At 41.7% G+C, this 16,600-nt stretch overlaps 1 protein-coding gene across 5 annotated transcripts in view; it reads right to left on the minus strand.

Annotated features, from left to right (window-relative positions):
• Positions 1 to 4,529: 4,529 nt before the first annotated feature.
• The window catches only part of CPS1 (carbamoyl-phosphate synthase 1), a 113,763-nt gene continuing 101,692 nt past the window's right edge, over positions 4,530 to 16,600 (minus strand). For 4 of the 5 annotated variants that reach the window (XM_085553501.1, XM_085553502.1, XM_085553500.1 and 1 more), the window contains 6 exons: positions 16,036 to 16,110; positions 13,084 to 13,182; positions 9,418 to 9,477; positions 8,407 to 8,519; positions 7,721 to 7,850; positions 4,530 to 6,475 (listed from right to left, as the gene is read on the minus strand). In XM_085553501.1, coding sequence (XP_085409627.1) covers positions 6,377 to 6,475; positions 7,721 to 7,850; positions 8,407 to 8,519; positions 9,418 to 9,477; positions 13,084 to 13,182; positions 16,036 to 16,110 — 576 coding nt within the window. In that variant the 3' untranslated portion in view covers positions 4,530 to 6,376. Of the gene's footprint in view, positions 6,476 to 7,720; positions 7,851 to 8,406; positions 8,520 to 9,417; positions 9,478 to 13,083; positions 13,183 to 13,551; positions 13,637 to 16,035; positions 16,111 to 16,600 lie in introns of all 5 variants that reach the window. The other variant, XR_014948375.1, reaches the window with a different exon arrangement.

Genomic DNA, 16,600 nt, shown 5'->3' on the forward strand with positions numbered 1-16,600 from the left:
CAACACATGAGCAAATGTGTAACACACATCCTCCCCTCTATGTAGGATTAACCCTCAGATTAGCACCACAAAACTCTTTAAAAGAGAATTCAGATTTGTCGGTCAGTCTTAATGCATGAGTTTGAAAATCTAGCCGATGTGGCAGTGGGTCTCTCCATCACCCCTGTGCTGAACAAAACAAAGGCTGGGAGAAGCTCTTCTGTCCAGTTAATCCCGATCCGTTGGAGAAGATATATTAAATCCATACTGGTTACTCTCTAGTAATGCCTTGGGGCAACAGCGTGACTCTGGCAAGGAACACGACAGAAAGGGAGTGAGTGTGATAAATGAAGGAATGCTGCAGAAAAGCCACTCCCATTTCAAAGCAGACAATGTGCACCAGAGCTCATGTGGAAGCAATTAATTCTAATCACTTATGAGACAATAAATTTAATTATGAGTTCTTTGAAAACTAAAAACTCGACAATTATTGTTAATAGTCTTTTCTTGATGGCAGATAGTGAACAGAATTTCTCGGGGCTGTTTTTCCTGCAGTTAATTAAAAAAAAAAAAAATAATTTTTTAGTTAAGGATGCCTGGGCTCACACTAATATATGCAATGGTGCTATTGCGCTAAGCTTAGATCCCGCAGGACTGAAAAACAATCTTTGAGCGTTTGTATAATCAGCATTTTCCTTTCTGCCAAGGTCTCAGATCTTTATTACGTGTTCTGAGCTACTCTCATCTCAGAACAGCTGGATGCCTCCAGCTTCTTTACAGCTACCCTTATGTAGTAAGGCCACAGACTGCAAGCAGCACTCACTTTGGAGCTGTATGGGAGCTCTGGCTGGGGAGTAACAGCACTGGTAGCCTGGGCTGCAGCACAGCCAAGAGGCTCCCTGCACCTGACAGTAAACAGTTCCAAACAGAAAATAAACTGAGCTTAACAGCCTATCTCACACAGCCCAAACTGCATGAGGAGAGCCTGAGCATGGAAATGACCCAAACTCAGGCATTTTGCATTTCGATGCTCCACTCTTTCTCTCTACCAGACACCTTTTAGAGCCTGACTTCTCTGCACTTGCTGTACCTTCCAACATTTCCAAAGGTGAACTATACATGATGCTATTGTACCTACCAGAAATTACTTCAGAGCATTTACTAACAAATGCAAGCTAATAAATCTCAAATTTGCCCAGTAGCTTTCATACCCACCCTTCTTCCCCTGTACTCTCTCCCTGCACTTAATTGCTCCCCAGACTCTGTCTTGCATGATGTTCAGATGGTTAATTACTACACTTCATAGAATCATTAAGGTTGGAAGAGACCTCTAAGATCACCGAGTCCAAACATCAACCCCTCCCCACCACAAGCACTACCCACATCCCTCAGTGCCATGTCCCCACGGTTCTTGAACAGCTCCAGGGATGGTGACCCCAGCACCTCCCTGGGCAGCTGTGCCACTGCAGCACTGCTCTTCTTTACAAGAACTTATTGTTAATAACTAACCTGAACTTTTTCTAATGCCCAATCAACACACTATCACTGAGGCACCAAGTGCTTGTTATCCACGTAGCATCTCAGAAGGTGATATGAATGACACAGGATTGCTGAGACCCTCAGTTAAGGAACTACAGCTTAGGCTAAGCTGCAAAACAGATAAACTCTGGTATCTGCATAGCTGCTCCGAGAGCCCTATGGAAGATTCTAATGCTTATCTTAGGATACCCTAAGAACACAGATCTACTGGTGGTAAGGACACACCATGTATTTGCTTTCAGCTGGCCTCATCAACCAATTCACAATTTGACTGAAAGCTCAGGTTTGATCCTCAGCAAGTGTCAGATTTTGATCACACCATCTTACCTTCCATCTCCACCATTCTGTCTCCCATAACCCACGACAACAAACATTTCATCCCATGGCGCACAATGCTTTGTCAGAAAATGACCCACTTTGCCAAGAGTTGCTCTGAGAAGCTTCTGTCACAAGGGGGTGGATTCTTAACGCCTCTCTCTCAGTGATGGCAAATAGCAGAAGGCCATTTTAAGCTATAATGAGGTCTCATTACAACAAGAGATCTTGGAGGACAAGAGCTAAGCAGTATTTAGTAAAGCTCAGGAAGTCAGAAAAAAAGAACAAGATTGTCTAAAGCTGGAAGAGCAAATGTTCTTCCTGAAAAAGTGTCTGATTTGCAGTAATAAATAACGTACGCTATCATTTACACGAGAGGCTAAAAGCAGTGTAAAATCAGCACAGCCCGCTGGCTTCACACTAGTACCAGCAGCTCTGTTCCAACTGACAGACACCATATCCAATGTGTTTAAGAACTATCATGCTTCAGGAGGAAGAACTTGACCTTCAGTAATAAGAAATGTTCCTTGGAAGAATGAGTTGTGCTGGAGCTTTAAACTCTCAGCCCTGGCAGAACCAGAGCATCCATTTAACATCACGGTACTCCCAGTAGCATGAGTTTACTCCCTAGCAAATACTCCTCTTTTCCCTGAGGAAAAAATGCTCATAAAGCTCAAACATAATATGCAACAAATGCTTTTGTTTCTGTTTCATCTTTATAAACTTCCCTGAATTAAAAGAGTTTGTCTCAACCAGTACTATCGCTCTGCATAATTCAATATATTATAATTATGAGGATAAGGGAGAGTTTAGCCTACCTAATTTATGACAAAATATCATGTTCCCCGTTTAATTAGGATAATTTAAAAGGTTCATATTTAAACGCTCTTCCCTGGTAAGAGAGAAACAAATGTTACACTAACTAGATTATTCCCTATAAATTGAGTTACACATCGATCCATACAGAGACGCAGGAGGAACAGAACCAGAGGGTTTGGGCGGTTATTTGGCAGCATATTTTCATGTCCTGCAGATGGCTACAGCAGAAGCACTCATATGCTTTTTATGTCACAGCAGCATTTCCTGTCAGTGCAGAGATGACAGCACTAATTACATCCACTGAAAGCTTCCCAAGGTCAAGGGCTGCTCTGACTACAACTTGGTGTTATAAATGCTTTAAACAACAGGAGCCAGAGATGCCCTCCCCTTTTACCACCTCACCTTTATTGCCACGTGTGCCCAACCTCCTGCTAGTGGTTGTTGGCATCTCAGCTGGAATGCAGGCAGTAGGTGTGCATCAAGCCTCTGATACTGCACACGCTGCATCTGTGGGGTTTGGTACTACCATCCAACACCTCTTCCCTGCTTTTATGAATCACCTTAATCCTAAGGATACAGAGGTGGTAAGCTCCCAGGCAGACTCACAGATGCGCAGACTCACAGATGTTTCTGATACGAACAGAGAAAATCAATACACAAATAAGCTCTTAAACCCAGCATCCAGTCCAGTAAATTCTAACAACCTGCAAGCCAAGACACGCTGCTCTGCTCATTGCCAAGAACCCCTTCAGATCACAAAGTCTTTCATACTTGTCTCCATCCCATGCCTTTCAGAAAGCTGATTTTGACTGTTTCAAATGGAGCACGCAGTTCTTCTCAAACCTTTCCAGTGCTCGCTTCACTGATATCAAGCATACATCTTCATTTCCCAGTGTTCTCAGGCCCTTACCGGGAAAGCAAAAAGTTACAGCACTGAGGTATCTTCCGTCTCTTGCACTCTTTTTTCTTACACAGATCTCAGAAGTCATGCCTCATACTGTCTCTTATACCTTCATGTGTCTCCTTATCAACTTACTTTAAGACACTAAAGAAGAATAAAATGATTTGACAGTTCACAGATTAGCAAATGGCCTTTTCTTGCTCTGAACAGCACCTTTTTCATCAGTCATTGTCATCCTCCAAAAGATTAATAAGAAAAAGACACATATAAGGCAGAACCTGTCAAAAGCAGAGATGAGCATGGTACAAAGGATACTAATCGTAACTTCTTTTTTAATCTGTATTGATCTCAACAGCTGTAGATATTAAAAAATAAATATATATTAAAAAAATCCCATAGTGTTTGCATCCTGTTTTTGCAAAGAAGAAAAGGATACAAAGAAATAAATTCAACCAGCACTTGGTGCTGGCACGAGTTAAGTTTGGGATAATTTCCTGGCCCCACCTGAGAATGATAGGAGCTATTGTTTCAACTCACATCAGGCACAGCAACACCAGAACAGTTTTTTTCAACAGGGGAAGCAGAGGAGGAAGATCTCTACCAAGGGAGATAGAGGAAAGGACAGCTGGGACGGCATATGCATTGGTGGGTCTGTTCAGGTGTGGAAGGACATACCTGACATCTGCTTTGGAAGAGTGGAGAAAGGGCTGGTGTTCAGCATCAGCAGCAAAATGTTAACATCACTGCATAACCACAGTACTCAGTATATGGAATATATTCAGCTCTTGTTTGTTTCTCTTCTGAATTCATTCTAATTAAATGAGAATCTGTGGACACCAAAGAAGCTGTGGTTTAAGGACCAGCAGCTGCTTCAGTGAGTAGCAGGAACATACAGACAAATATATATTAGAGAGCAACGCTTAAAGAACTTAGGACAACAACCAACCTTTTTTTAATAAAGGGAAGAACTCAAGAATGAGTGGACATGATGATCTGGGGCATTTATTTCATTTTTAGCTCTTCAGAAAAGTAACAAAATCAAAGTAGAAGAGAATAAAGACATTTTAAGGTATCACTTTGTTCACTACTGGAGGTAAAAGCAGGGTGGGAAATGTGAGACAACATCAATTATTAGTAAAATTTTTGCCACCATAAAAAGAAAGTGCAGTATGCATTTACAGAGCACTGCTTCATTTACCACCATTAGTCATTCATTTCACAACTGAATGGGCGAATGCTTGATAGCTCTGGGCTCTCCTGGATTGCTGTTTTGTTTTGTTTTTTTCTTTAATAACATCTCTACTCCAGAAGTGCAAAGCTCTCTCTCTCTCCCTCTGCATAGCAGGCAGGATTGTGTTCACCACAACTGTTAGTTACGATGAAATGTCTGAGATCAGAGAACTTGGAATATCAACCAGGTCAGAAAGAAATCCACCCTTAGCTCAAAATTTGGTCTTGGCACTTAGCATTTAGTTGTTCAGGGATTCCTCTGACACCCGCAGGCATCACAATTTGTCTTCTCCTTTGCATCTTCCAATAACAGCTCTCATCAGTTTTGATTTCCTTCCTGAAATGTTACTGCATTAATTCAACTTTTAATCTTTTCAAATTCAGGGCATCCCTCCTATACTGCATTATGGGGGAAAAAACATGTGGTCCCCAGCAGGAAAATATTTAGAGGTAGGCAAAGAGACTGCTGTATATGTATACAGGACACAGCGTTGTTAGCCACAGAGCTGCAAAACTCTTCTGTGCAATCAGTAAGTGAAGACACACTACAGGTGACAGAACAAGTGTCTGCTCTGCGGGCAGGATTTGCAGGCATTGCTAGAGCTGAAAAAGCAGGAGAAAAGCCTGGAGTGAAAGTGAAAGGGTCACTTAATTGGGTGGCTTAAGGTACTGACACGCTTTCACCTTGTTCTGAAAGGATTCAATCTTAATGCCCACAATCACAGCGCAAAACACTGGACAGCAGTATAAAGAAATCTTCAGGGAATTCCCCATTTCTGAAGCCAAATAAAAAGCTGAAAGAGAAGCCTTACAAAGCAGTGACAACTGCTTGAATTCAGACTGATAAACCTGATTTTGTTAAAAAACAGAAGATTTTTAAAAGAGAACACAGAGATTCTTCATTATCCATCAGATCTGCAGGCTGTAGAAGACGATGCTTACCCGGGGTTTAAAAAAAGAAAAAAAAAGTAAAAATTAGGTGCTTCATGCCCCTCTGCTATTGCAGGGAATCATTTGGAATTCATGATCTTTTGTCTTTAAAGAGCTTCTATCATACCCATCACCCTCAACAGTTCTGTACTATGAGAGATGTCCATGGTGTCATTGGGTAGATCATGCAGGAGAATGCCCGATCATTACATAAAGTTGTAAAACCCTCAACAGTCAGCAAGAGAAAGAAGAAGCTACACATCTTTCCATGGGAGTTCAGGGCCAAATGCCAAAAGTCCAGCATGAGAACATCTGGGCATACAGATCCAAAAACACCTAAGGAAGAATAGGTTAGTTATCAAAAGAGCTACTCCTATGGAGGAACAATTGTATCTCTCATCTCTCTGCTGCAGTAGCATCTGGATCTATAAAGTAATATTTCTTCCTTAGTGGAAATGGAGATAAGTTAGTGGAAAGGCTGGGGAGAACACTGCTTTCCAATGAACTATCAAAAGCACTTGCTTGGAGTTAGTTTGCTTAAGTTGGAAAGACAAACAGTGCAGACACTATAAAATGCACGGAAAGATTGTCAGATGGATGATCCAAGATCTCCTCTTTTGCGGTGCCAGCAGCAGCTAAGATTGCAGGTTGGACACAACTCTTCTATGCAGCATCTCCTTTGTCAAATTGTCTGTAGTGGAAGAGACTCTTGGAGTCCAATTTCCCAGAGTATTTGATAGCTTCAGCAAAAAGCTTTGTCACCTGTCAATACAAAGCAGATGAGGACTGAGCATTTCAAAGCCTTCTGCAAAAGACCAAGCGAGCAGGCTCCACACTTCCATGCTCACGCTGAAACAGTTATGTATAGATCCAGGTCCCAGGTCCATCCAAATTGAAACCAATTTCAGCCTGGCTTCAAATAGGTGTTGGCTCCAGTCCCCTGCAGCATACCTGTCCATCTGGATTGATGTATTGCTGCCAGACTTCCTTGGCAAGACAGTCCTATCCTGTGAGAGCACTTCTTGCCCTCTACTGCCCAGACCTGTCAGAGAACATGGGGTTGTCTTTCTCAGAGGATCAAACTCTGCAATTAAATTGGTTCACCTCAATTAAGCAGGTGTAGTAATAAATTTTCGATGGGGCTCCTTTTCTCCTACTTGTGAAATCAGTGTGTTTCACAAGTAGGCAGAGGACGTTCTTCAATTTCCCATTCCTGTTAATCATGTTTGGCATTGTCCTGTCTACAAATATGGATCTTAGCACACTCTCTGCTCATTCCAAACACAAAAGATATTGCACAGCTGGACACCAGTTCTAGTCACTGAGTTCCACACCGGCATCCACTGAAATCCACAGGTATTTGGCTGCAGTGTTTAATGAGAACCAGTTGAGGTCCTTTCGTGGCAGGTCAAGCCCCTTCAAAGGAAGTCAAGGTAATTCTGGCAGCAAGAGACCCAGTTTGCATTAATACCCCATTCCCTATCAGTATGTGAAAAGTGCTTTTCAGGAGCTCCAGACACATCATAACTTCCAACTGGGGGCTACAATAGACTTAAATGCTCAAATAGGAGTTCCACTCGGATGGTACTGTGGGCCAGGATTGCCCCAGTGATCATTCAGAAAAGCCCAATTATATCCTGTTTCACGTACTACGTACTGGAAACAAGATCTCCAATGAAAAATCCTTCCCACACATAACTTAAAGATGTTATGGGGAATTTTGCACAAGGAATTTGTTCTGAATTGAAAATGATACAGCGACAACCTCAACTGCATTATAGGACCCAAGATTTTTTTTTCATCTACATTTCACTCCAAGCAACATTATTTCAAATAGTAGCAAAAGGAAAATACATTCTAACATTCATACGTTGCCCTGATTTTCTGTCACATTATTATTTTTCAGAAATAACGAGGGTTCAAACACACCAGAATCTAGTGATTGAAAGTGGTTGAAAGCTCTAAAGGCTTCTGTGATCAAGAGGAGAAAGAAAAACACAGAAGTACCTGGAAATTAGTGAGTAGAGCAATCCCGCTGTCAATAGCCATTCTCCGGATCACATAATTATCATGGACAAACTTGGTGTTGCTGTTAGGCAGGTTAATCACCAGATCTATTTTCCCATCCCTTATCAGTCTGAGGAAACAATGCACAAGACAGTATCACAGCGTATCTTGCTTAATGAAAATCTAAGCTGAATAGCACAGGCACGCAAGTAAACAACACTGAGAACTCCCATTTGTGTTTAGTCTTTGATGCCAAGTCATATATCCAAGGAGGGGAGGATTAAGGCATTATGGCAAAACAGAGCAAATTTGGGTTTTGTTTCTGTTCTACTCAATGATACAAAACAATATTCAGCCTTCACACAGTTCAGCACAACTCTTAAAGGTAGATGGACTGTCATCGAGATCTTGCATACTGTCCCATGAAAATGTAACATGGAGCAATACACCCATGATATATCAAATAGAACTGTTCACGAGATTGTAGAATGGCTTGGTTTTGAAGGGACCCCAAGGATGATCAAGCTCTGCCTGCTGTCATAACATCAGGCTGAATCAGATAAAACAAAACTTCTGAAGTCCCATTAAATCACTATCCTTGATCCCAACTGGACCAGAAATTTGCCCCTTCGCATTCACCATGCTGGATGTTAACACAATTTGGACAAGGCAAGTATTGCTCTTACCTCCTAACTGGAGGGAGGCTGGGACTCAGGCTTTCCTGTGATGGCCATGCCACAGGATTTGCAGGGATACCATTTGCATAGAGCCAGTCAGAGGTTGCTTCAGTAGCATAAAGCTGTTATGGGAAAATAAAATGTTACCGTGCCTCATAATACAGAAACTTTTCATTTAACTCATGTAGGTCTGACCCTACACTTGATCTGGTCACCAGAGCTGATTTTGAAGGGCTTTTTTCATCACAGGGGCATTTCCTCATAAAAACAGACAAAAATAGAACAGCATGACTTTCCCAAATTTCTGTTACCTCTTGCCTGCTGATTGATGACGGTCAGTGAACGACAGTTACACATCCAGAAACAGGTAAATGGATTAGAAAAACCTAAGACCCTCTGATTTTCAACAGAACTTACATTCAATCACTTAAGAATTTTCTTTTGATTTTTTTTTCTGCCTAGCACTAAGTTTTGAAAGACAGACCTGCAAATCCACCAATGCCACTGAGCAAAAGAATATTTAATTCTTAATATTAAAAGCTCTCCCCAATCTTTTGTGGCCACGTTGTTAAGTTTCAGTAAGAACATGGTTTCAAAATTACGCAAGAGTTTACAAAAGGGATGTCCACACTACACACTTCCTACATCAACAGCTTATGAGAATCACTGATGATGAAGTACCTTCTCAACACAACAGCCTTCACTTCTCTGGCATTTTTTGTTTCTTGGAGAACTTAGATTTATAGTGTGACATCCTGGCTGCTGGCCAATAGCAGAGCCACGGTTGCTCTTGCCAAGACTTGTGACTTAGTCCTGCTTGTTCAATTAATCAGAAACACTTTTCGTTGGGTGATACCTGTTGGCTCTACTGACCACTTGGACAAAAAATACCCTGTTGCACTCGGAAAAATCTCCTTTTCTCCGTCCCCAGATAAATTCCCAAGTTCATCAATCCTATAGCAGGCTTGAGTACATTTCCAATTTTAAAAACTTTAGCTTTAAATAACTGAAATTACTTACCTTGAAGCCTTCCCCATGTAGTAGTTCTGCTACAGCCAGGAATTTGGGGCGGAAGGATTTCTGAAAAAGGAAATTCATTACACAAAGAGTCAAAGGTATGATTAGAAACAGGGCTTCGTTCACCAGCACAGAGCTCTTCCAGACTCTGCACACAGACAAAAACACCTTGCTGTGCATTATATGCACATACACGTGTCTGAAAGTGCATGTACAGTGCCACCCCGAGAAAACCATCTGCATCCTGAAGCCCAAAGTCACTCCCAGCTGAGACATACAGACATACACTAGAGAAAGTGTTCCCAAACTGATTTCTATAGCAATAAAGGAACAGTTCTGCATATTAAATATTAGGGTGACTGCCTTCCCAAGTACACCAACCAGAGTCTCTTCTACTTCTAATCAAACATCTGTTCCAACATTATTCAAACATTTGGCCTTCTATGCTGGCAAATGACAAATATGAACAGGCTTTGGGCAATCTGTAGTCACTCTGCTTGCGGATTGCTGTGACAAAGAGCACGTGTAATTCACTTCTAACTCCTGTGGTCACACAGAAAAAACAAACAAATCACTCAGGAGACTGAGACCCCCATTTCCCACAAGGAGCCAAACGCCCAAGTACTTGGGGCATGTGAGAAACACATGATACATAACCCACATCTAACAGATAAGATGATCTCCTGTAAAAGTCTGCATTTGAACAAACCACTTTTGAGCAACAAGTGGGCAAAAAATTGAGCCCAGAATAACTTTCTTCTGGATGTCGAAGGTCCAGCAATGAAAAGATCAAAAGGACCGTATGCCCTTCTCACTGCTGAGGCAGGCTGAATCTTGCTCACAGCTCTAACCTGCTTTTGCCATTTTGCAAGTAAGATTATTACAAGCTCCCTTCTCAATCTACTGATGGCTTAACCTTTATGGGCAAGTGCAATATTCTGAAAGGTGAACTGTTTCCTATGAAGAAAAGAAGTCAATGGGGTTTTCTTTCTTCTTTTCTTTTTTGAAAGAACCTCATTCTGTTCTCTACTCTAACTGGAAAATATAAATATACAACGTGACAGGGCTGGCAGCTTCCCAGTCAGAGAAAAACGTTCTGCCTTCTGGTGGTCAGGGGGGCTGGCTTTCACAACAGCATTATAAACTTCTACCAAACATGTACTGAACACTTGTGACACATAAAACAGCCTCTCCATGAAAAGAAATTACAGCTGTCAGCTTGCATCCGAGCAGCCTCAGATTTACAAGCTGACTGAAAGAACCTGTGCAAGAAACCATTAGTTACTAAAGGTGAAAAGTACAAGCAGATTTATTTAGTGGAAGATATTTACTGCGGGAGAATTGTATTCTCTTTCGGTTACAGCAAAAGTTCTATTTCTCATAATCTCTCTCTCATGTTTGCTGGTATGCCACACTATTTATAGAGGGCTATATCCCCAGTTCTTCCACTACCGCTCCACCAGTTTTCATTGAGGCCAGGCACAAAATGAAGCCAGCCCGACTCCCGGCCTCATCTTGAATTCTGTATCCAAATGCACCATGGAGCCTGCAGAACTTTCCATGCATAGGGAACCAAGGGAGAAGGTTACCTTGAAACAGACTCAGAGAGCTGGGATTTAAAAATAAAATACTCTATTAGTGCTTTCCGCATCCCGTGGTCACCAGCACAGATGCGAGACAGATGCACACCCTCCCAGAGATATGACTGAATAGCCCAATCAAGAAAGAAAATAAAAAGAGCTTTTCAACTCCTCTTGCATAAAATATAAATTATTTAATGGCAGAGTCAGGGTTTCAGCATCACAGATTTCTCCAAATGATATAAAGAAAAGAGGTCAGATTAGCAGCTTGCGCAAACTGGCAGAGACTCTTTTTTTCTAACAATACAGCCATGATCCATTTAACCCGGGATGGCAATAAGCCTTTAAGATTCTGGGGAACCTTGACCTTAGCTGTGTCAGCACTGCTCACAACCGAGGAACAACCAAAGGGCAACCGGTCCATGCTGGTTGCCCAGCCCACCTTGTGCTGTCCGGCAAAGCTTGCCTAAGCAACCTTGAGGAGCATTACACTACCAGTGACATTTTGTAGTGGCTGCTAGGATAGGGTTTCCACAGGAGCTGCAAACAAAGCATACTATCGTGGAAGGTTCTCAGAAGGGGTGGGTTCATACTGGGGCCTGCTTGGCCTGTGTATATGCAAGGACAGGCTCCCTTTTTCTCCAGCCAGTACTCAGGGAAGCCACTCAGAGTTCACGCATCAAGGCTAGGTCAGGATTCCAGCCTTTTCTTCTCATAAGGTATTGCTTCTCTCTGCCTGCAGAGCTGGCAGATTTTGACACAAACCACTGAAAAGCAGGTATGTAACAAACCACAGAGTGGTAAGAGTGCAACAGTAGTCAGCATTAACTTCACTCTCCTTGTTTCAGAGTTTAATTATGTAAGAAATGTGCCAAGAAGAAGAGAGACCTAAAAGCAATTGATATGTTGTTTTTCAGCTTTTTCACCAAAAAAAGGAACTGTAAACCACTTATTAAAAAGGACAAAATCTTGTTACTTTTTAAAGGGTTGGGTTTTTGAGCTTTTGGGGTTGCTTTATCTTATTTCTCTTTTTCTTCTTAAGACCTATGTACAAAGAACATTGGGCCCTGTTTAACACATACTGACACAGAAGCTACATAAACACCTTCTATAGCAAAAATTACCCTTTACTGCCTGTTTCCTTTAAGCTCCTCCAAGGAAAAAAGTTTGGACAGTTCCTAAGTTTGGACACTGGACTCTTTTTATTCTTGTTCTCCTGGCTTCTCTTAGTACTGCAGTAATCAGATACACAGGTATCAACTGCCCAAATTCTCCTGCACTGATTCTAAACTAGGCAGCAAGCAAGGACCTTCCTGCTAATTTGAGGTAACTTGGAAAAACAGTTTCAATCCATACATATATGTGTATGTCCATGTCTGTGTGTATGTGTGCATATATAAAGAAAAATAAAAATCAACAAAAAACAACTGGAGTTGTGATCTGTGTTAGCAGAAATTCTATTCCTTCCTGGAATCTTTTCACATCCCTTTTCTACATCCCCTGCTGGCTCAGATAGCCCAACATATTTTTCACACCTCCACTCAAGTATACTCCCATTGTGACTCCAGAGTGGAAAGGCACACAACAATGCTACACCTGGTGGAGGTCTAGTGGCCTAAAAGTGTTACAGCTACACAATACACTAACAGCAGCACACTTCTCATGTGGTTGGGTGACACTACAGCTCTGCCTGGAATTAAATCGTGTGCAGCTTAGTGGTGTGAAATACGTCTGTCTCAGATGGCGGAAGGAATTGGTTTCAGTGAACTGATCATATCAGTCACCTACAGGCACCAATCTCTGCAGCAAGGCGACTTCTAACTCTCTTATTCCATCCCTAAGCTTGTAACAATCCCTCAGCAAATATCTGCAGCTCCCTGTAAAATAACCAGGGTCCATAGGTAAAAGCACTGTGCCAGCTCCAGTAAGGATCTCTCCACTGTGTTTGTTACTTTCTGTTTCATTGTTCTTCCAGATGGATTGCAGAGAAATACATTTAAGCCATAAAAACACGTGGATGAAAAAAAAGGCAACATTTACCAACTTCCTCTGCGTCAGCCTTTGTTCAGCTTTGATTTTTAGGACTTACCTGGATTCCAATCAAAATTCCTTGCTTAGGAAAAGTAAACCCAGTGGCGAGCATGGCTTTCTGGAAGGCAGAGTACACATCCTCTCCAAAGCAGGCAACCTAGGAAAAGGCACAAAGAAGGCAGCATGAGAGGCCAAGACAAGAACAACCCAAGAACTCTGTTTAAAAGGCAAAGAGGGATAAAAGTATTTAAACATGCTCTTTTGACTTCTTCATACAGAAACAGACTGTTTTTGCATGGAGTCTGCAGGCACAGAAAAAAAAAACAAAACAGAAAATCACTGCAGGCAAATCTCACAATGTTAATGAAGCAATAATGTAGGAATAGGCAACGCTTTAGTTTCAAACAGCACACCAAGGAATAACAGCAATTGATTTTGCTGAGTTATGTGAATGTTGCACACAGCTTCTGCTCCAGCATTTGTAAGTGCACTGCAAAATGTATAACATTGTGTAGTGCTTAAATACCTGTGAGTGTTCTGCACGCAGGCACGCTTGTGTGTGTGGACACAGCAAACTGTGCTGACTGCATCTGTGCTGTCACACGCTTCCGCTGATGGAAAACCACATGCTTTTCCATTAGTTACACAGCTGCATGGAATTCTAGCAAAAAGTCAGTAGGCACTTATGAACTGGCATGATTTTGTTGCTTTCTTAAGGATTTATCTTATACAAATAAGATCTTGCTATTAAAAATCACGTAGCAGTTCTCCATTGCTCAGAACTGCCTGTGGATCTCAGCTGGTTACAGACTGTCAGATGACAACAACATTCTTTAAGAATCAAACCGTGTCCCTTACCCAAATTTGGAATTCTGAAGATAAAGGAATGCAGGAGTTTTTGAGCAAGTTAGCAAAGCAACAACTGAACAGCCCATGCTTTTTCTGGCTGACTCCACACTTGTTGAAGAGAAGAGCGAAGTAGAAACTGCCAACAGATTTTTCCCTTTGAAATAACAAATCTACACACTTATACAGATGGGATAAAAGGGCTGATCAAGGATTGCTTTCCCGTTTTCCTTTCATGGTCCTTCCCATCACAGAGTGAGCATATTTATGGTCTCGCAGTTTCCATGGTGAGCAGAAAGCAATATTTCATGGAAGAAGAACAAACCGTGATTTGCCAGAAGCAGAAAAAAAAGAAATAACTGCACAAACAAAAATCCCACCGGGGACTGGAAAAATACTGGTGACAACTTGTTGCTTAGATTTTCTTCAAGAACTCATCCTTGAGCCTTCAGCCTGCTTTGCAGTGTAGGTTTTCTGAGAAGAGATGCACATCTCTTTGTAGGTGATGGATAATCCTATCTTGTAGGCTTGGCCAGGGATTGAGACCTGCCAGGGGAAGTTTCCCATTGCAGCATGTGACCGAATCACCCACAACATAACAACCAGAGGAACCTCCAGCACCATGTCTGCTAGTGCTGTGGGAACAGACTCCCAGTAAATGCAGCTCTGCCAGACAGATATGACAAATTCAAGCCCAAATCAAGCCCTGTGTGTTGAAAATGTCTTTGAGGAATAATTGAGCATTTTACCCGAGGAGAGTTATTATCCTTACTTCACTCATAAGAAAGACCTTCATAACTGTCACATTTTATGGCATTTGTGAATATGGATCTTTCCAATGCATAAAAGTTAATAGTCCCTCCCTTATGACCAAAGTAATCTCTGACTCCATATAAAGCTCAGAAAGATAATTCTTGCCCTTAGGTACACTTTTTATTCTGCTGTTTTTTCGAGGGTGCGTAGCAGAAATGTTCTCTGTGTAGTCAGTTTTGTTCCAAAAATAAGGAAGTCACTGGGCTTTTTTCTGTACATTAACCTATACTGACAGGAAATCTTCCACAATACTGAATTCCCATGCAATAAAAAGAGTGAAATGAAGTAATCCTGGAGATATGTAAGTGAGCTGAGGTTGTTCTAACATTTTAGTAAGAAAAATCATTAGACTTATAACGATAAGTCTTGTCTAGAGAAAACAGTGCAAGAAGATATAGAAGAGCTCGTATCAAATGAGGCAATGCAAGCTCTGCCACCTGCGTAGCTGTGATGGAGCAGAGTCAAGCCTAATGTAATTTCCTCACAATTTAAGCACTTCCCAAGTTGGCTTTTCCAGACTGGAATAAGTCTCTAGCTACCGTTATCTCTTATAGAAGTAGCAGAGCAAGCAAGTTTAAAGATAGCTTGGATGTATCTACAGAAACTATTGACAAATCAGCAAGAAGTCAAACAAGCCTCTTTGTTCTGCATGCACAGTACTTCTTCAAGTGATGTCTTGAGAAACTATTGAAGAGCAAGAGTTCCCATCAGTGCTAAGCCTGCTCAGGAAGAGGAATGGCTTTGTTCCTTTACGGTGTGCCATGCTTTCTCAGATACGCTCCAGAAGCACCTCACAGCCCTGCTGTGTGCAAAGCAGCTGTTTCTCCCTCATCCTACAGACAGCCAAAACTGCAGTCATCGCGTTTCTCGCCTTTTTGCACCTTGGGACATGCTTTGATGGTTACCAGGCAACAACAGAAACGTGGCCACATGTATTTGTTGCCTTTAAGTAACTAGCAGGTCCAAGACCAAATGCCCATGACTTAGAATCTTGATATTGCTACTCTCGTGTATACCAGTTGGGGGTTTTGAAGGCTGTATGCGCTCGTCTGTCAGGAAGCTGGTGATTCATAAAATGGACTGACGCATCAAGAACCTCCCAGAACCCAGCAGCTCTCAGACAAACTCATTTCAGGCTGTCACATCAAGCAGGTCCAATGCAGAGCCCACGTGCAGGTAAAGAGGGACATCCAGTGGCTGAATCAATCAGGTGTTCCATGACTATGTGTTATCACAGATAAGGAAGATGTTTTCAATTCTCGAGGACACAGATGCCATCTAAACTCAGATTACTTTCAAAGATTCATGTTTAAAGGTTATTTGCTTAAATAGTAATTAAAATAAAATATACCTCCCCCGTAGAGGCCATTTCACATCGGAGAACAGGATCAGCATCTCTCAGCCGGGACCAGGAAAACATTGGAGCCTTATGAGAGAAAGAGGGTGGGGGTGGAAAGGAGAATGAATATTTAATAGATTGCTGCAAAACTGCAGTTACACTTAATGCTAGAGAAAGAGATAAACATGAATTAATCCACAAGAATCACTGGTCAAGACTGATAAGCAAAGGAGCACTCGGCAAATGGGCATCCCCGGCATCCTGATGATGGACTGGAAAAAATGAGTACATATTTCATCACTAAATCATCCTCTTAACTCTTGCAATCTTGTTTAGATCTTGACAGAAGATTTCTAATCTATGGTAGTCCACTACCAATTTTAAGACTTTTTAAAACAGAAAGTCTAAGAAGTGGTTTAAATCATGAAACAAGGAGAGATACTGTCTAAAGCCAGTCAGTTTTCTGAGCAAACATTTTTGCAGCAGAAATCCTTCATTCGCAGGATGAAACCATTCCCCTGGAACACAGCCTTGTTGGCAGAAGGCAGGTGAAACTTGGCAAACAGTTTTCAGGTTC

The sequence above is a fragment of the Coturnix japonica genome, chromosome 7 (genome assembly GCF_054131305.1).
Source record: "Coturnix japonica strain WE chromosome 7, WE-NBRP24, whole genome shotgun sequence".
Lineage (NCBI taxonomy): Eukaryota > Metazoa > Chordata > Aves > Galliformes > Phasianidae > Coturnix > Coturnix japonica.